The sequence below is a fragment of the Delphinapterus leucas genome, chromosome 7, assembly GCF_059928025.1.
Source record: "Delphinapterus leucas isolate spDelLeu-1000000601 "Yukka" chromosome 7, BTC_Dleu_Yukka2, whole genome shotgun sequence".
Lineage (NCBI taxonomy): Eukaryota > Metazoa > Chordata > Mammalia > Artiodactyla > Monodontidae > Delphinapterus > Delphinapterus leucas.
In genome coordinates this window covers 3534195-3554618 of record NC_143135.1, presented here as the reverse complement: position 1 = coordinate 3554618, position 20424 = coordinate 3534195, and the positions used below count along the sequence as shown (strand labels likewise).

Here is a 20424-nt window from a genome sequence, read left to right as displayed (position 1 = left end):
AGGGAAAGGGGAAAGATCGACATTTCTGAGCGCCTACTGTATGCGAAGAACTGTGTCTAGTAGGAGCTTTATCTCATTCAATCTGGTGCAAACACGGAGGCTCAGAGAGCTTTAGTGACTCGCCCAAGTTCACACAGCCCCTGTGGAGGAGCTGGGGCCAGAAGCCAGCCCTGGCTGACAACAGGCTACTCCACCCCTGGCTGCACCACCACTGCGTCCTCCCCTGGAGGCCGACGCACCCCTCTTCTCAGGCTTCGCTGCCACATTTGTCTTAGGAATCAATTCTAGCAGCAGTTTAAACCGATGAGTACAAGACTTCCACTGAGCCCCCAAAAAGCACCTCCAAGATCCTCATGTTAGAAACTCCTTGCGCACCATCATCTTTGTCCCTTACACAGCAGTAGGGAAGCCTGCCACGTGGGGTTTGTTCCCACTTTACAGATGGGGAAACTGAGGCTGCAACTGCTCAAGCAACTTGCCCACACGCACACAGCCAAGGAGTGGAGCCCAGATCCTCTGGCTCTGCTTCCAGGGTTCTTTCCAGCGGGATGATGGATCTCGGTCATCTCGAGGGAATATGAGATTTTACATCCATGAATTTTCCGTACAGCTGATGGACACACACCCCGTTAAGTACCAGAGCTGATGTTCAAATATTTGGGGAGATAAATCCTCTGAAGCTAGCCCTGTGGACCCCATGCCTTAAACAGAGGATGCCGGCTGTTGCGAGGCTGCACCTCGGCCTCTGGCAGGCAGCAGGCCCCTCCCGCGCGTGTACGCTTCTCACCATCTGCTTCTCACCCCTGAGCTCTCCTGGGTCGCATCTCAGTGCGTGGCCCAGAGCATCCCACCCTCTCCAGGGCCTTGCTTGCTGCGTTCACTCACTCATTCATTCATTCCACAAGAGCATCTGCCAGGCCAGGGGCCGGGGTCGTTGCCAACCAGACAGCAGCCTGTTGGGACTGCACATAGAGGAAGAGCCTCCTACTCCATAACTAGCATTCGAATCTGGAGAAGGACTTGGCATTTCAGCCACTGCTGGGTGGCTTTTTGGCTTCCTTCCTGGTTGGCAACTGCCTCCTTCAAGGTCACCGGCTAGCTGACCTCTACAGAAATGAGGTGCTGCTGGAATCGTGGGCCCATCTTAGACAAGAGGGACAACTCTGGGAAGGGGATAGGTTGGGTTGGGTGGAGAGGGCCCCTGAAGACCCGGGGGGGAATTTGGTTAAACTGCTCCCAGAGCATCTTCATTCAAAGACCACAGGAATCGGTTGCCCACCTGGTGGTCAAGTTCTCCCCGCCTGGAGGGGGCTGGCGGGGCCGGAAGGGGGGTCACGGAAGGAGCTGGTGAGAGGAGCGGGCACCAGGCAGACCTCCCAGAGCCCTCAGAGCTTTATCTGCCTGGCAGTCCTCAGGACCAGTTGGCCAGTCTTCTAGTCATCAGTGTCACCCATTGGAATACTGGGCTAGCTTTCGACCTTTAGACACTCCTTCTCTTCCATTGGATTTGGAGACCTAGATCCAAGTCCCAGGTCTGACCGGATTTTTCTGTCTCTCCCAGGAATGTCAGTTTGCTCCTCTGAGCCTCGGTGTTCCCATCTGTAGAATGGGAGCATTGGACTCACCGATCTGTATGCACTGGGATCATCTAACTCATGGTCCCTCCTGGGACACTTGAGAGGAAAGGGGGCACCACCCTAGTGGGACCTGGGATGAGACGCCAGGACCCTCCTGGCAGAGTGGGATGCATGTTCACCCTGTTGACAATCCCTCCAGCCCCTGAAGCCCCCTTTCCTCTGTGTCGCCAGTTCCAAGGACCTGACCGCATTCCCATCCTGGACGTCGTCTCTGTGTCGAGGGGAAGGCGCTTCGGGCTTTCCCGGGACACTTTTTATCCTAGGAGGAGGGGGCCTGGGCTCCCTTCCGCACTGTGTGAAGTTCTGTCCTGGGACTAGCTCACCTGCGTAGTGGGGGCAGCTGGAGTGCATGTCTGGAAAGGTTACAGGACAGTAAGACACCTTTCTCTCTTTACAGGGAGACTATGAAGGGGAGAACGTGGAGTTCAACGACAGGAAGGTAGGTGCTACAGAGCCGGGAGACCGCTCCTTGGGGTCTGGGGGTCTGGGGGCCAGCGGGGAACAGGGGCTCGGTGGTCACGGCACTGCAGCCCCACATCTGAGTGAGAAGGTTGGTGAACTCACCTCGTTGGACTGTTTTCCTCTCTGATTCTCAAAAGCATCCTTGGCAGGTTGTCCGAGCATGTGAAGGGAAGGGACGTGCCCCCCGCCTGCCCTTCCTTCCTGCACTGACCTGGGCAGCTTAAAACCCATGTCTCACCAGATCGGTCAGAACCTCCAGGGCTCTTTGCCGACCTTTGGCCTAATCCTGCCTGGCTTCCGGGAGAATAACTCTGGGAGCCACGGGGCCAGCGCCTGGAGTGCACCGGCCCCCAGCAGCACACGGGAACACGATGGATGGTGGTCAAGCCAGTTTCTCAAACTCACTTGACCTGGAACCCTTTTTAATGGGAAAGTTATGGAGCTGGTGTCCCATGAGACACACTTTGGGAAATGCCTAGTGATCCTTTATTCTTCAATGGTTCTCCCTAATTCCACCCACCCAGGCTCTCAGGAAGCTCTGGTCCTGCACCCACCCCACATCCACGCCACCACAGCCAGTTCTCCTTCCCTCGCGTGCCCACACCCGGATCCCAGCCTCCCTGCCTCCACATGAGCCTATCCCAGCTCCCCAGCAAGCCCTGCCCTCCCTCACCTCAGGGAGCAGCCCTCCCTGGGCTCTGCGTTCCTTTCAGCCCCCTTTGTCCCATCTCTTGCTCCCCAAGAACGGATCCTTCCAAGGTGCTGGGTAGGGATGTTTCCCTGAGAACCTCACAATGGAGGCCTTGTCCCAAATTGCAAGGCCCAGGAGACTCTGCGTGTGGAATGCTCTGTTCCCACCTCCCTCCAGCCCCCCATATGTGTTTTTAAGCCTCCGGTACTTGATACAACTCGCCTGCCCGCCCGCCCGGGAATCCAGCTGAAGATGCTATCTGATTTAGCACAAAAATTACATATTTGGTTATTTTTAGTGTAACATCTGGCATTCGTCTGAGAGCCCGTGACTTGCAGATCTCCTCCATCCCGTCCACGGGCCTGCCCTGCACCAAGCCTGGCCTCAGAGCCCAGCCCCCTTCGTCCCTCTGCAGCCCTCTGCCACTGCCTGGTGCACTTCCTCCACAGAGACCCTCTTCTGGCCGTTCAGCCTCCAGGTCCCAGGCCCCTCCGCCCTAATCTCCCACCCTCTTCCCCGTGCTGCAGCCGCACTGCCGCCTTTCTAATCTAAAGACAACTTGGCTGATGGTCGCGTCAGTGCCAAGACTGTCTCCTTCAGTCATTACTCAGGAACTATTTACTGGCCACTATAGTGTACCGGCCCAGCAGACAGCTCCAGGTTTATCCAGACCCAAAAGCTCTCTGCCTGGAATGCGGCCCACTTTCCACCCCCCCTCTCCTCACTTAACGTTATGTCCCAGCCATGAATACAAAGACTGGTCCATGATCAGGGAGTATTGGATGAGTGGATGGACGGATGGGTGGGTGGATGGGTGGACAGATGGACTGACAGATAGATGGACGGGTGGATGGATGGATGGATGGAGGGAGGGAGGGATGGATGGATGAGTAGTGGTGGGTGGATGGAAGGAAGGAGAGAAGGAAGGGGGGAAGGGGAAATGCCCCAGATACGTGTTTGTATCTAACGTGTTTGTATACGTGTTTGTATCTAACTCAGAGGACTCTTTCTCCCATGGCCGCCGCATCTAAAGTGATCTGGTTCTGAGTATTTTGCTTTCACAATGACAAAATCTGTGGCATCCCGTCAGTGTCAGGAGCCCCAAGTGCCTGAGGAGAGAAGGGGGGACGTAGCCAAGCCAAGGCCCTGGTCCTGTGCTGAGCTGGCAGAGCAGGGGTACAGTAGGGATATCTCAGCAGAGGGAGGCCTGGGCCAGGGCTGAGCAAGGCCATAGCTATTGGCCTGATCTTCGGGCCACAAACGCTCGGGGCCTTGGGGCCAAGCGCTCCTTCCTCCAGGATTGGGGGGCGGGAGGGTTACTCCAGGTGTGGATTGAGGTGACCTCATTCCTGTACTGCACTGAGAGCCACGGGGCCCTGGCCCAGCATTCATTCATTCATTCAACAATTACTTACTGGAAACCTGTTATCTGCCCTGTTTGAGAAGCTGGGGATGACACAGACCAGACAAACCTGGTGCCTCCATCCTAGGGGGAGACAGCAAGGGTTGAGTACATACACAGTAATTAAGGACAGCGTCAGTGCTGTGATGGACCTGCCCAGCCACATGGGCCCAGGTGGGAGGTCTGGGCAGGAGAGATGCTGGTGGAGGGAACCAGGATCCCTCTGAGGTCCAGGTGCTGGAAGGCTCCCAGGGTCACAGTGACCAGAGCCACCGGTGCCCAGCTGACCTGCCCCAGGGCCCCCGACACCTCCCACCTGCTCACAGACTGAGGGGCCCCCAGAGTTCTGCCAACCATAGCCGGGAAATCTGATGCTTCATTTCCTTACGCTGACAGCTACAGGGTGATTGACGTTCTCTTCTTGGCAGGAAGAAAAGTCCACCGAGGTAAAGTGGTTTATGTAGAAAGCTGAAGTGTGCCCCCATCTGCCACACCTCTCAGGGGATGGTGGCTTGCCTGCTGTGGCCAGTCCCAGCGGGGAGGCCCGGGAACAGGGTGACCAGCATGACGAGGACAAGCCTTCCAGAACGTCCGTCCCGTGCCTCCCCTCCCCCGCAGCAACCTCCACTCCCTCCCTTTCCATCCCAGGGTCTCTGCCCTCATTCCTCCCCACTCCCTCCCTCCCTCCCATCTCGCTGCTCTGATGCTCCCCCAGCTGGTCTATGGTGTAAATTTCAGCTTGCTTGCTTTCTTTTTTTTTTTTTACATCTTTATTGGAGTACAATTGCTTTACAATGGTGTGTTAGTTTCTGCTCTATAACAAAGTGAATCAGTTAAACATATACATATGTCCCCCTATCTCTTCCCTCTGCATCTCCCTCCCTCCCACCCTCCCCATCCCACCCCTCCAGGCGGTCACAAAGCACCGAGCTGATCTCCCTGTGCCATGCGGCTGCTTCCCAGTAGCTATCTACCTTACGTTTGGTAGTGTATATATGTCCATGCCTCTCTCTCGCCCTGTCACAGCTCACCCTTCCCCCTCCCCATGTCCTCAAGTCCGTTCTCCAGTAGGTCTGTGTCTTTATTCCTGTCTTACCCCTAGGTTCTTCAAGACATTTTTTTTCTTAAGTTCCATATATATGTGTTAGCATATGGTATTTGTCTTTCTCTTTCTGACTTACTTCACTCTGTATGACAGACTCTTGGTCTATCCACCTCATTACAAATAGCTCAATTTCGTTTCTTTTCATGGCTGAGTAATATTCCATTGTATATATGTGCCACATCTTCTTTATCCATTCAGCTGAAGGGAGGAAGCTGCCCGGTTGGTGACTGGTGACGGCTGCTTTGCTTTTCCAGAGGTGCTGCATGATCTCATCAGAGTTTGCTGGCTCAGCCCTCTCCTTTAGAGAGTAAAACTGTAGGCTTTTCCTCCTTTTCTGCGTAATCAGACAGATGGCACATAACAAGCCCCCAGCACTTCGCTTCACAAAGCATGAGCCCATCTGCGTCCACTCCATGACCTGGGAGGAAGGACAGACTCTTTCAGTATCAAGGAGGTGATGGAGCTCAGAGGGGAGGGAGTCTGCCCTGGATGCCCAGTGGGGCTCAGAGGGGGAAGGCCTGGCTCAGATCACCCACTCGGGACGCTGCCCAGGACACCGACTCCAGACCCAGCAGAGCCACCGTCCTAGCAGGGCAGCACGGCTCCAATTCCTGGACCCCTTCTCCTCTGAGATGGGGGGAGGCCCTGGGCATCCCAGTTCCTTACCCAGAAGCTACAGAGGCTACCCCACCAGCAGCCAGACTTGCCATTAAGTCTTTCAGAACTTGGAATCATGCTGAGCCCATCCTGCTTGTGCCACTTACAGAGAGACTTAAAATCTAAAGAAAGCTACTCTTATAAAGATCAGAGCAGGCAAAACCCAGGATTTTGACAGCAAGTTTCGCTTATAATTTATTAAGAATGGCTTTAGCTTTTCTATGTTATTTTCCTCCCTGTTTTTTCCTCCCTACTTATTTTGTCCCTGTGTGCTGACTTTTGATGAAACACAGCAACTCTGTTCTCCTGGGTATTATTTTCAGAGCTGCAGAAGGAGAGAGGAAATGGAAAAGTTTGCTAGAAGGTCATTTCTAGGGACCCCTGACTCTCTGGTCTGTGGAAGCTGGCCCCGTCCCCGTGAGCCTCTTAGACATTTTTAATTTTCAGAGACTCAGTTGAAGGCATCTTTGTGCATAGAAATCCATCCCATCAGCTCTGGATCTTCCAAGTCAGTGGGGAGAATGTAATATTAGCTCAGGCTGCTATGACAAAATACCAGACTTAAACAGAAGACATTTATGTCTCACAGTTCTGGAGGCTGGAAGTCCCAGATCAAGGTGCCGGCAGGGTTGGGTTCTGGTGCAGGCTCTCTTCCTGGCTTGCGGACAGCCGTCTTCTCACTGTGTCCTCACACGGCCTTTCCTCCGTGTGTGCACGTGAAAAAAGAAAGCTCTGGTGTCTCTTCCTCTTCTTATAAGGACACCAGTCCTGTCAGGTCAAAACCCTGCTCTCATGACCTCATTTAACCTTAATTATTTCCGGAAAGACGCAACCTCCAAATACAGTCATGTTGGGGGCTAAGGCTTCAACCTGTGAATCTGGGGGGACACATTCAGTCCATAGTCTAGAGTATTTTGGGCGATGATATAAAAGGCTGTGTTCGGGGGCCACAGCAGAATCTGTATATAGGAGACCCCCCCAAGTTTATAAGTCCAAATATTAAGAAAAGGAAAAAGGATGCAAGCCAAGCTTCGGTGTACAGGAGAGACCTGGGGCCCATGGTGAGTTCTCACGGGCGTCCCCCACCCCTGCTTCCTGCCAGCAGAGATGGGCAGCCGAGGCCCTGGATTCCCAGCTGGGGCCCAGCTCCCCTCCAGCCAGCAGTGTCACCGTAGGCTTTGAGTTAAGGTTGGTAAAGCATTAATTACCCACATGCATGGGATTTCTTTATTAAAACCAGCAGTCCTAACCCAGCGTCTTCCCGAGGACACCCCATACCCACGCGTTCATACAAGGCTTCCAATCGCCAAGCTCACTGCCGTCCTGCCCGGAGCCTGGGGCGTGATGGGGTGTGTAGAGCTCATTGACCTCACTAACCTGTGTTAATCAGATAGCCCATCTCAGGAGACGCACGTCGGGCTCTCTTTGCGTCCCGTGAGACTTTTAAAAATCGTACCACTGGTATTTCTCTGCTGCAAAGCCTGGTGGGTCTGTCTTTTACAAAGAAAGTGAGGTGTCTGACAGCCATTTGAGATCAATTCCAGATCAAATCGTGAGCAGTGAGGACTCTATAATGATGCCAGAAGTTTCTTTCCCATCCCCGCTGTCACCTAAAAACATAAGTCTAGGGCTTCCCTGGTGGCGCAGTGGTTGAGAGTCCGCCTGCCGATGCAGGGGACGCGGGTTCGTGCCCCGGTCCGGGAAGATCCCACATGCCGCGGAGCGGCTGGGCCCGTGAGCCGTGGCCGCTGAGCCTGCGCATCCGGAGCCTGTGCTCCGCAACGGGAGAGGCCACAACAGTGAGAGGCCCGCTTACCGCAAAAAAAAATAAAAATAAAAAAACATAAGCCTATTCCTCCTTGGAGAGCCCGCCACCACCCGTGGCTTCTTCAAGGCCCTTACCAGAGCTGAAAGTTTTGACCCGTTTTCTCGTGTCCGTCTCCCTGACCAGAACGGGAACTCCAGGGCTCAGGGCTGTGTCTGCCGTGCTCAGCTCAGAACTCGGCGTCCACCACGGTACCCAGCACAGGGCTGACCCTCTGTACGTGTTTGTTGAATGAATGAATGACGTAGCTGTGAGCAGACACCTCAGTCCAGCGGGGGCCCAGCAGCTGTGTGTTCTGGGGAGTAACCTGGGAGCGCTACATTTTCCCCAGCCCTTCACCACTTCCTCTCTCCCAGCTCCTGTACGAAGAGTGGGCGAGTTACGGGGTCTTCTACAAGTACCAGCCCATCGACCTGGTCAGGTGAGAGGGGACGCTGGGAGCAGGCCTGATCGGATAGATGTCCCTGTGCATTTCGACTGTGCTGAGTGGGCAGTGCATGGGGGCCTGTTCGAACTTGAAGAGCTTGTGTAGGAAAGCCAAGGTCTCCCTGCAGGACGGGAGCCTGGCTGAGCCTTAGATAACAGTTTATTCAAATTCACTTCGGGACGGGCTCTTATCTGTCATATTCACTGTCTCCCCCTAAATTCACGGTCCAGCTTGACCCAGCCAGGCATCTGGTGTGATTTCTTTCTGTGGTGAAAGGAAGGGAAGAGCTGCCTGGGAATTTGTAAGAATTGCCCCTCTGGGCAATGCGTCCTCTCCTGAGGGGACCTCCATCCCGGGGCAGGAAGGGGCGAACAGATCAGGCAATGGGGCCACGTAGACCAGCACTCAGCCCATCAAGGAGCCAGAAACGCGTAACGTACAGCGTGATTGGTTCTCTTGGTGCCTCGGGGCTGGAGTGTTTTCCTGTTCTTAGGCTGAACAGGGCTAGAAGAGAGCTGACAGCCTCCGGGCGACATCGTGTCCTTCAGCGTGGGCATCACAAGCGGAAATGTGCCCACCTTCGGGGCACAGTAGAGAAGTGCTGGCATAGGGAAAGCAGAGAGCACCCCAAACCTGACCTGGCTCGGGGGCCCCCAGTCTCTGCTTCTTTGGTTGAGAGAATCAGGGGCCCCCCTATGAGCTGTTCCTCGCTCGGGGGGAGGGGGTACAGTGTAATTTATTCCCCCTGATGTGGATTCAGAGTGTGTCTCTGTTTGGCTTTGCCCTGCGGTGCAGGAAGTATTTTGGGGAGAAGATTGGCCTGTACTTCGCCTGGCTGGGCGTCTACACCCAGATGCTCATCCCCGCCTCCGTGGTCGGGATCATCGTTTTCCTCTACGGATGGGCCACCGTCGACGAGAACATCCCCAGGTAGGCAGGCAGCCCCTCTCTCCGAACACATCCTCATGTTACTAAGGAGCCACGTTCCTATTGCTGCAGGAACAGAACTCCCTGGGACTCGGGCCCCTCACCCCAACCCCTGCCCCGCCGTGCACCCGCTTAGTGCCCCCGGGCAGTCACAGGCCAGGCCAGGCGGTGTCAGAAAGAGAGCCGCCCAGTCCAAAGTATGTAATAGCCATCTGAGCGTGTGGGCGGCCTTTGCAGACACGATCGCCCCCGGAGACGCTTTATTGTCGAGAGGAAGACATAAAATAAATATCCAACTCCTTTTCGTTCTTTGAAGCTTTTTTTCCCATTTAGTTCTTGGTCATTATGTGACAAGAAAATTGACCACTTCCCTGTGTGGTCAGGAAATGAGACGGATGTGACCATTTGGAGACCTCGGGGCAGCGCACTCAGCCAGCCAGGCCCTGTGTCCGTGCCGCGTCCCCTGGCCACGCGGCTTTGGGAGATGTTGCAACAATAGGACCATCATGAGAGCTGACCGGGTGCAACAGGCCCTGGTCTCTGAACGCAGGGCTGATAGCACTGCTACTGTTCACCAAGGGGTAGGCCAGGCGTGGGGGGCTCTTGGAAGGAGGCCAGGACCCCAGAGACAGCCCGGCCTCGTGCCGGGTGTGGTTCTCCCAGAATGGCAGCCAGAGCGTGAGTCAAGCAGCGGGAGCTTGAGGACACCGTCTCCCCTCTTTTCTAGTGGTTTCCTAGACTTGCTAATACCGACCCAGGGATAACTGATTGTGTTATGAGTTCAGGATTTCAGGCCTAACTTCCATCAGGAGCAGTGTGCCGATGGGCAAAACGCTGGATAGAAAAGTGGACGCCCCTGGCCCTGCCTCTTGGGGGCTGGCGGTCTGTCAGGGACAGTCCCGGTACATCAGCGCAGTTTACGTTTCTTACGGCTCAGCCCAGTGTCTCTGAAGCAGAGCTGTGGTTTAGACAATCCATCCGTGGTTCTGATCAGAAAAGAGCCAGTGAAGGAGTCTTTTACTTGGTGGAGAAACTGACTCCTTAGGACTCAGCGGTGCAGAAAGGCCACATCCAGTCATTTTGTGCAAACGATTTGTGAATACATGAATAACACCTAAACTATTCCACCCACCCGGAATCAGAACGTTAAAGGAATCCGGCTTATGTCCCTCTAGGGTTATTTTGGGCACAGGCAGGAGAAAGCTTGTCCCTTTTGTTTGTTAATGACACGAGCTCACTGTGCTTGGGTTTGAGGAACGCAGAGATCAAAGTAGCCCAGACACAGAGGGGACTGAGTGGAGGGTGAGGGGCCCCCCACGGAGACTTCTCCGTCCGCCTTCCTGCCGGTCCTGGAGGGGAAGCTGGGCTGGTGGCCTCGTCCAGGATGCTCTGCCCAGGCAGGCGCGGGCTCCCTGACAAGGACGCCGACATCCCCAGGCCAGGCCAGGCCAGGCCAGCGCTGTCACACAGCCAGGGATGCAAACAGCATTTACTGGGAATCCTGGAGCCCCGTCTGACCTCGGCCTCTGCTCACTTGGTGCCGTGAACAAAGCAGGAAGTGTGCATTCCCCCTGGAATGTGGCCCAAGCCAGTTTGTAGGATAGCCAGTGCCCCCGCACCCCCTGCGCCCCGCACGATGCTGCCCTGCCGCCCCTGCCCCTCTATTTGCCCCAAAGAGCAGGCCCACCCATGGCTTGTCTTTATTTTGGCTGAAGGCAGTGAAGGGAGAGGCTAAGGGTTTAAAACCAGCAGAAACAGGCTTTTTGACTGGTTGATATTGTTTAAACTGGCAGGGAGGAGGGCTGGGCAGCCATGGCAGGCAGGCAGAGACATGGGCTCTGGCCCCCCCGGCCCCTCCCATCCTCGGGGACCCAGGCGGCACCGTGGCAATGGTGGAGGGGGCCTTCCATCCACAGGTTCCCTGAGAGGGGCTGGGGTCCTGCACGGGTGCGATGTCCTGCCCCTCTGCCTTTCAGGAGAGGCCCCCAGAAGAGAGGAAGCTCAGGGAGGGACAAGGCTCCATTATTCCCACAATAATGATGGTGAACGGGAGGATGAGTCCCAGGGCCCTTACGAGGGCTTCACGTGCGTTCCCCTGTTTAATCCTCCTAACAACCCAGTAACACGGGTTCTCAGGGAATTCCCTGGTGTTCCAGTGGTTAGGGCTGCGCTCCTTCACTGCCGAGAGCATGGATTCAATCCCTGGTCAGGGAACTAAAATCCCATGTGCTGCACAGCGCAGCCAAAAAAAAAAAACAACAATTTAAAAAAAAAATGGGTTCTCTATTCTCAGCATCCCCATTCTATAGATGGGGAAAGTGAGGCCCAAGGAGTTGGAGCAACCTGCCCAAGGCCACAGAGCTCACAAGCGGTAGCGCTCAGATTCAAATCCAGAGCTGGCTGGCTCCCGAGTCCACGGTGCCCTACGGCCTCTGTGTGCCTCTCCCTGCCCCACATACACGTGCACATAGGCACACGCACGCGTGCTCACACACGCACTCCCCCAGATGCTTCATGGCACCAACTGGTCCATCTTTCCCTCTCCCACGCCTGACACCATGCCTGGCACATACAGCATGTACACAATCTTTTAATGAGTCTTTGGTAGGAGTAACTGTGAAAGAGAATTGAGCTGAATGCCCACAGTGCTAGCAGAGGAGGGTCCCCCACAGCCTCTCAGCAAATGTTTCTCCAACACCAATGGCTGTGGCCCAGCCACGATTCTGTGCATCCAGAAATTTTTTTTAAAAGCCAAAAACAACCACCCAATTCGGCCCCCTCCTCGATAGCCACCTAACCCTTGGGAATCAGACTCCTGCCCGGTGTCTAATAATAGCTCAGTATCTTGTCCAAGTTAGCAGGGAGAAGGGCAGGGCAGGGCAGGGCAGAGTTGGCAGGGCCTAATTCTGGCCTCCCTTCTCATCTTCCAGAAGGAGAAACTGAGTCTGAGGCTAAAGGACAGGGTCGGGGGCACAGAGGGCATCAAGGACCTGGGCCACGCCCCCTGGTCTCGGCAGGGAGCCCTCCTGTGGCCTCTGGGCATCAGCTGAGAGCAGTGCAGGGCACGGGCTTGACAGACAGAGCCCAGGCCTCAATCCCCACTCTGCTGTGTGGCCCTGAGCAAGTGACTTGCCCTCTCTGGGCTCACTTCCTCATCTATGAAGATGGGATTGTAATGGCCCCAGAGCTGGTCCAGGCCAGGTGGACGCTCGGCGCAAGCTTCTGCTCACACAGCTAATGGCCGTTATTGCATTTTTCAGCATTAGCAGGAGACAGCCTGCGTGCTGGGCAGGGCGGACGAGGCAGGCCACTGGGCATCGCGCAGCTCCCCATCCTGTCCAGCCACGCCCCCTGGGCTCGAGCCCCAGACTCAGCAGAATAAAAGCCTGCCCTGAGCCGGACTAGTATCCTGAGCAGGAGCTGCCCCTAACTTTCGGGGTGAGCCCGGCGTGGTGGGTCCCCAACCCCAGGCAGCTTGTGGGTGTGTTCCTTCCAACCCAACCACCCGTCTCCCGGGAGGAGGTCCAGGAGAACCATTCCTCCATCCTCTTAGGGGCCCAGAGTGCCCAGCGATGTCCACAGGCTGGTACCCAGGCCTGCCCGGGGCCAGCTGTCCCACGGCGTCCCCACAGGGATGGACTGAAGCCCGCAGGAACGGCGCTTAGCAGGTGCCAGGCTCACGGCCAGGGCTCAGGAGAGGCGTGGCGTTCTCGTGCCTCGATCCCATTCCTCCTTCGGGTCTCCGGGGCCTTGTCAAGTCAGGACCTGGACAGCATTCACTCTTAGCACAACCTTGACGGTGCCTGGTTATCAGAGGGAGGCTGGCTGGGACCTCGGCTTCAGAGATGAACGCTCACCGGCCACACAGCCAAGTCCGATGGGTCTACGCCCAGTTGCAGGCTGGGTACAAAATTAAAATGCAGGGCCCTGTTCAAAAATCATTAAGGCTTTAAGGGGGGACAGAGTGTGAAACCGAGCTGGGGCCCCTGTGTGGCAGCACCTGTCACACATCCCTGAAGCCCACCTGGGATGGAGAAGAGGGATGTGGGCGCCGGCGGAAGCTGGCTGATGAGCCAGACCATGTCCACAACGGCGGGGACCCCCAGCACTTTCTCCCACCCGACATGGCTCCGGGAGGCTCCAGTCCACGTGGGCCGGCAGGGACGCTGCCCATCGGCCAGGGGACTCTGGGCTGCTCCCTTTCTTCCAGCATGGAGATGTGTGACCAGAGACACAACATCACCATGTGCCCGCTGTGTGACAAGACCTGCAGCTACTGGAAGATGAGCTCTGCGTGCGCCACGGCCCGCGCCAGCCACCTCTTCGACAACCCCGCCACTGTGTTCTTCTCCATCTTCATGGCCCTCTGGGGTAAGACGAGCGCCGCCACCCCATCTGTGGGTCAGAGGGTGGGTCCCGACATTCCCTCCCTCTCCTTGAGGCTACCCTCAGGACCGTTTGCCAGGAATGCACACAGGAGGAACGGTCAGCAGAAAGAATCCCCCGTTCTGTCTGCAGGTTACTGGGGTCTGTACTGGGTCACGACCCACAGATGCATCTGACCCGGCATGAAAAGCCTAGGAAGGTGCTTTGCTCCCGGAACCGGGACCTCTTTCCTGGGGCCGGGATTTGTTGCTGCTTTAGAACAAGGAGTGCCGAGGGTTCTGCCTTCCTCCCGACCAGGCCCAGGCCCTGGGGCACAGCTCTCATTATCCCCCAGCACCCCTGCAGGTGTCACATGCCCATTTTACAAGTAAGGAAGCCAAGGCCCAGGGAGAGTTGATGTGACTGGCCCAGGATCACCCAGCTCCTGAGCGGCCAAGGTGAGGAGTGAACGTACGATTCCAGAGCCTGTGCCCTTAACTGCTGGACTCCACTGCTACCTGGAGTCCAGGGCAGACGGCTCCTCCTCCAGTATTCTTCCTGAATCCAGGTCCTACCTGGTACCCATCTCAGGCTTGGGGGGCATGGGAGGTGGGTAAGTGGTGGCTGGATGCGTTTCCGCAGACGTTTCTGGATTAGCAGAAGATAAGCCTGTTTCCTCTTCTGTGGCCCCGTGACACAGCCTTTGCCAGCAGGGCATTCAGGATTCGGGCAACCGCGTGCAGAGCCGTCCCCTGGGCACCAGAGCCCCAGTCTTTGCCCTCAGAGGCTCCCAGCTAGTAGGAGATGGAGCTGCACACAGGAACCCTGGGGGAGGGAAGTCAGCTCTGCCCTTCCCCACATAACTCAACCCTCAGCTTCCTCGCCTGTAAATTGAGGGTGTGATAAGGATCAGAGACAGCGGGCACAAAATCTCAGCCAATGCTTAGCACGTACATGGCTGACTCTCAGTAAACGGTCCTGCCCTTGTGACCACAAACCACAGGCAGGGCTGCCTGACACACGGCGGGGGTTTGAGACTGAGTAAGGTGATGTGCCTTGCGTGTAGCATGCGTACCAACCAGTATTTACTAAGTGCCTGTGCTGGGCACAGGGGAAACCATGGGAGGGAAAACCACTGCATCCACTGACTTAGTCCAAGATTCAGGAGGGCGCAGCATGTGCAAAGGCCCTGTGGTGCGGGTGCAGGGAGCAAGTGGGGGTGGGAACAGGAGGACCCTGGGGATGGGCACGTGATGGCCCTCCTAACAAGGCTGAGAATGAGAGTCACAGGTCACCAGCTCAGCGTAAGGGAGAGATTTCCAGCAGTGAGTGCTGGGCTGGGCTGGCCCGGCAGGTGGTGAGCACCCTGTTTCAGGAGGCATTCAAGCTGAGGTTGGAGGAGTCCTTGCCGGGGCTACCACAGAGCATGGGGAGGCGATGTCTGTGTGTGGTTCATGGTGGCTTATGAGAAGATTCCCCGCACCACACTCTAGCTCGGATGATCAATTCTGGGATCAGCCTGACTATAAATTTAGGCTCAATGGCCATCTTCACTGAGCTGATGTGTATGTGTCTGACATTGGGCTGGATGCTACTTGCGCTTCATCCCACCTTATCCCACAGCTGAGAAACTGTCCCCATTTCACAGATGAGGAAAGTGGGTCTCCACTGGCAGGGCCAGGACTGGAGCCCACGCTGCCCTGAGCCTGTTCCGCCTCCCCCGCCCACCCCTGTCTCTTTGGACCCTGCGTCTATCAGAACCACCCCCCTGCCTCCCACCACCCTCTGCTCTCCCTGCCAGCCTCCCTGGCCTTCCTCAAGATCTCTGGTTGGCTCCCTTCCTTCCTCTCTGATCGGGGCCCAGGAAGCTCCAAGCTGAGGCTGGAACACCTCCTGGCTGGGCACCCAGCCTCCCGGTTCCCCCGCTCCGAGCAGGGGAGGCTCACCCGGCAGCATTCACGCCCACGGTGGAGCCCAGCTGCACAGCTGCCGGCCTGACGGTTTGGTCCACTTCAATACCCAGCCGCGTTGGCTGCGAGCCAGGATGGCTAGTCAGCAGGTAATAGTGCCAGTCCCTGGGCCAGACTCAGGTCCAGCTCTCAGCTCTGTCACCTGCCAGCTGTGCAACTTCAGGAAAGTTGCTTCAACTCTCTGGGCCCTGGGTTCCCCGTTTGTAAAATGCAGACGGTGGTCGGGAATGTCGAATGAGTCACGTCTTGTGATGTCTTAGGGCTGTACCTGGTGCTAGTTGTCATGTCGTGCTAGCTGTTGCCTCGGATCAGTGAGCCCTTGCTTCTTGAAAACGTGAAAACAGCCTAGACCCTTGGAGGCTGGAGCTCAGATCTAACCTGTCACCTTGTGCCTGGGGGCCTCTGTGAATTATGTCACTTCATCTCCTTCAGAAAAGAACGCTAGCTTTGGTTGGCTGGTTCCTAGTGTGTGCCAGGCACTGTCCTGAGCATCTTATGTGAGCGACTCATTAATTCTCCCAGTAACTATAGGAGGGAAACAGGCTTTACTACCCCATTTAGCAGATGAAAAAATTGAGGCAACTTTCCCAGGGTTACACCAGCTAACAAGAGGCAGAGGCAAGACTTGAACCCCAGCGTTCTGGCTCCCCAGCCCCAAATACTTGACCCCTGGGCTTTACTCCCTCTGTTACTAATCAGGTCTAGCTCACGTGTGTGCTTATTCCTGGCAGGCTTACCTTAAATTCATTCTCTCACCTGGAATACTTTCCCCAGCTCCCTCCAAACAAACAGGCTCCCTTTCCCCCTCCAGAGCTCTGCACAGAGTTCTGCACAGGCTACCTCACTGGTCCCCACAACAACCCTGGAGAGAAACCCTGTTATTCTGATGTGGACAGGGAAGCACAGAGAGGTTAAGTGACTTGCCCAAGATCACACAGCTAGCAGATTTGTAGCAGACATGATAGATCCGTGCCTGGCCCATCGGCCTTCGTGGTCCAGGCTAGTGCCCTGGTTTCACCTCTCCATCCAAACATCCTCCACCCCCCTTTTGTGCCCTCCTGGGGGAGCAGAGATTCACCATGAGCAGGCGGTGAGGGGCACACAGGCAGCAATGCCACTCAACCCGCCAGGAGGCAGGGAGTCGGTTGAATTCTGTGCACCCCCTCAATGAAGCCAGCTTGGTCACATCATGCTTCTTTATTGAGCACCTACTGTGTGCAGAGGGGTACCACTTCACAGCCTCAAAGGTGTTGGCCAGCCCTTCCCAGCAGCCCCATCCTTGGGAGAAAAACAGATGGTCCCATCCTTCCCTATCCAAGACGCAGCGAAACGGGCAAATCTGTGTGTCCCCACATCCTCCAGCTCCACTTCCACCGTAGGAGACAACAGAGGTGCCTGTCTGTCAAGGGCAAGTTCAGTCTACACACCCCCATTTGGGGGAGAAAAAAACAACAACAAAAAAGCCAAACCACTCTCATGAAGCAGTTAGGGAAAGAGGAGCTTGTTATAAATCAAGACAGAAGCAACAGGAAGGGCCTGCTGGGCTGAGAGGTGCCTGTTGACAATCCATCCCTGCCCCCAGGGTGGAGGGAGCCTCAGTCCCTCCATGGACCCCGGGCTCTTTCACACTTTACTCTGTCAGGCCTTATTAGCAGGAGCTTGCCATTGTTGAGGGGGTTTTTTTAGTCCCTTATTCAATTACTTGTTCATTACCCTCTAAAGGATCATTTTCCCACTGGTGTTTCTTATCCCACTGTGTCCTTTCTTTTCCTGTCCCCCAGCTGCGAAGGCTTCTGCTCGCATGGTGACAGAGAGCAACCCCAAACCTGACACTGACAGTAGCGGGGCTCTGCCGCCCCAGGAGTCACCTCTGGCCGCTGTTTCCATGTTGCTTCAGCTCCACTGTGGGCTCTGGTTTGCCCAGAGGCTGACCCGCTGGTCCTGGAGCCGAGAGCTCTGGCTGAGCTCTCCCCTGCCCGGGATTTATGACAACGCAAAGCCTTCATTCAGTAAGGTGTCACACGAAGAAACTTTGAGCTCCATTTAGCTGTTCCCGCCGGGATCAATTTTCTGAAATTATAGCATAATAATGGGGTTTTAAAGCCTTGTCAGTTCCAGGCAGAACAAAGGGGGTTATTTGATTCGAGCCTGCCTGCAAGGAGCTGGAGAAAGATGGTCCCGGCATTAGTGGAGTGACAGGTGTGATTGAAATCTCTCCTGGGGGCTCTGCCCCCGAGACTCTGAGTGGAATGGGCAGGTCACCGGCTGAGTCACCCAGTGCGGACGGAGGGAGAGAGACTGAGTCTCTGCTGGAATTAAAAGGCCAGCAGCGGGTTTGTGAGCGAACACTTGTTCAGGGGATAAATAAATAGAATCAGTGAGAAAATGAAGGGCGGGGGGCCTTTGTGTGGGAGCCCTGTCTCCCCTGTGGGCCGACAGGTGGGTTTGTGACCGAAAGCTCGGCCTCTCTGTGCACCGGTGCCGAATCAAATCTCGGAGACAGAGTTTTGGGTGAAGTAGAAAAGGAGAGCTTTATTGCTTTGCCAGGCAAAGGGGGACACACCGGTTCTGCCTCGAAAAACTGTGTGTGCCCCCCCCCCAGAGGATTTGATGAAGGGCTTTATAGCAGCGGTTCAAAGGGCGGGGGCGGGGGATTCTCTGACAAGATTAGGGTGTGGCGAGTAGGGCCTGCCGTCCCTTAATCTCATCTCAGGTGGTCGTCTCCCCATGTTTTAATTTATTTTAGTTTTGGCTGCCTCGGGCGTTAGTTGCGGCATGCGGGATCCTCGTGGCGGTGCGCCGTCTTCTCTCTAGTTGAGGCGCGGAGCTCAGTAGTTGCCCCACCGCGTGTGGGATCTTAGTTCCCCGACCAGGGCTCGAACCCACGTCCCCTGCATTGGCAGGCGGATTCTCAACCACTGGACCACCAGGGAAGGCCAGCGGTCGTCTCCTGATCTCGATGAGTTTCTCTGGTCCCTTTAATCTTGCTTCGGGTGGTTGCTTGGCTTCTTCTCCATTGATTAGCAGCTGTTTGAATCCACCCTTTGGAATTCAGGGACGGTCATGGGGGCTGCAGTCTTGCCTATAAGAAATGGGGGACCAAAAGGGCCTCCATGCCGGGGAGCCCCACAGGGCCCCGCTCAGTTTCAGGTCACTCTCTTGTCCGGTTCCTGCAGCCCGAGGCCATGCATCTCTGATCTCCACATTCAGAGAAAGGAGTCTGTGCTGAGCAGACGTCGGACTGTCAAGAGCCAGAGGTTTGAGAAGCTGGTCTCTGCTCTCAGGGGTCTTGTTTTAAGGAGGGTGCGGCCCTGCCTAACCCCTGGGGCCTCCGCGGCTCAAGAGTGCCTGGTACAGGTTTGGGAGACAAGACCCCGGCCCATAAGGAGCTTGGACCTCACCAGGGAGACGGGGCTGTTCTCCGGGCAGCCGCAGAAGCGCCGCAGCATCCATCAGAGCCTTCCCTCCGTGGCCTGTGAGATTCCCACGGCAGGCCTGAGAGCCTGTGAGGTTCCAACGGGCACAAAAGACCACGGGACGGCCGAACCGGGAGCGTCTAATGACACGTCCAAGATTGTGCCACAGGGTCAGCAACAGCGTTTCAGGGGAGGCTGAAAGCTCAGAAAGGGGGGGGGGGGTCAGCAGCCAGCCCAGGAAGCGACCGGAATTGGGGAAATTGGGGTTCGGACCGGGAGTGAACGTAGTTTGGGCCCGAGGGAGGTAGGGTGGGGTGCGGCCTGGGAGGAGAGCCGAAGCAGAGGCCCGGGGTCCTGCGGGGGGTAGACCAGCAGCTCGCCTGGTGGACAGAGACGGACGGAAGGGAAGGACAGACGGTGAGTAGGTCAGTGCGTCCAGACGCCTGTGTGGACAGCGCCACGCGCAGCGCTCGTCCAGAACGGAGATTCCGGCTCAGCGTGGTGCCCAGGGGTCTGTATTTCAGCAAGCCCCCTGCGGTGGGGCTTCCGGTACAGCCCACACTCTAAGAAATCCGGGGGGGTGGTGGGAATGGACAGACTGCCCCTTCCCCACGGAAGCATGCGGGTGTGTCCTGGTCCGTTTTCTCTGCAGCTCCGGCCTACAGCAGGGGCACTGAAGCCCATAAACACAATCTGTACCCATTGTTCTGTGATTCTTTTTTTTGTTAATGCACGTGAAATTTACATAAATTAACTGTCTTAAGTGCACAGTTCGGGGCATTTAGTACACTCACCGTGTCCTGCCATCATTACCACCGTCCTCCCAGGTGGCACCCTGGTGCCCATTTAACAGTCTGTCCCTTTCCCCCTGTGCCCACCCCTGGCAACCACCAGTCTGCTTTCGGCCTCTATGATGGATTTATCTGTAGGTATTCTGGGTGCTTTCTATAAATGGAACCAACCATATGTTTTGTTCTATCGTCAGCCACTTAATGAGAAGCGGTGGAGATCCTTCAGGTGCAGCCAGGTCGTGGGACCGCTCCTCCGTCGAGCCCCTTGCCACGGGTGGGCCCTGCCCTGTGCTCCACGGCGCATCGGCTTATGGGTGCCTCACCGTAGGCCCCACAGCGGGCACTGTTATCAAGCCCATTGTACACACGTGGAGACCGAGTCTGGCAGGCAGGTGGGGGGGGGGGGCGCGGCCCATGCCCAAGCTCATACCTGCTTCGAGCCATGGTAGATCCAGGGTCCATCGCTCACCTGCTGCCTCTGGGCTCCTCTACAAGAACGTGTTTGTCTAACACTGTGTCATTAAAACAAGTGTTTGAAGGGAGAAGCCCAAACACCTGCTTGCACCCTGGCCTGGGTTCCCTCTTCGCTACCTGCGATTCCTGCTGCGAGAAGCTCAAACACCTGCTTGCACCCTGGCCTGGGTTCCCTCTTCACTACCTGCTGCACTGCCCTCTGGGTTCTGGATTTTGGGGGGATGGTCTTGTCTCCTTGGCCCCTTCGTATGGCTGCTGGGGTCAAGGCCATCTCT

The 20424-nt window shown here is 56.2% G+C and overlaps 1 protein-coding gene across 4 annotated transcripts in view; it reads left to right on the top strand.

Annotated features, from left to right (window-relative positions):
• The window catches only part of ANO1 (anoctamin 1), a 90200-nt gene that overhangs the window by 32205 nt on the left and 37571 nt on the right, over positions 1 to 20424 (top strand). For all 4 annotated transcript variants that reach the window (XM_089914366.1, XM_022591145.2, XM_022591147.2 and 1 more), the window contains 4 exons: positions 2035 to 2076; positions 8136 to 8200; positions 9002 to 9136; positions 13344 to 13504. In XM_089914366.1, the coding sequence (XP_089770492.1) occupies positions 2035 to 2076; positions 8136 to 8200; positions 9002 to 9136; positions 13344 to 13504 (403 nt within the window). The remainder of the gene's footprint in view (positions 1 to 2034; positions 2077 to 8135; positions 8201 to 9001; positions 9137 to 13343; positions 13505 to 20424) is intronic.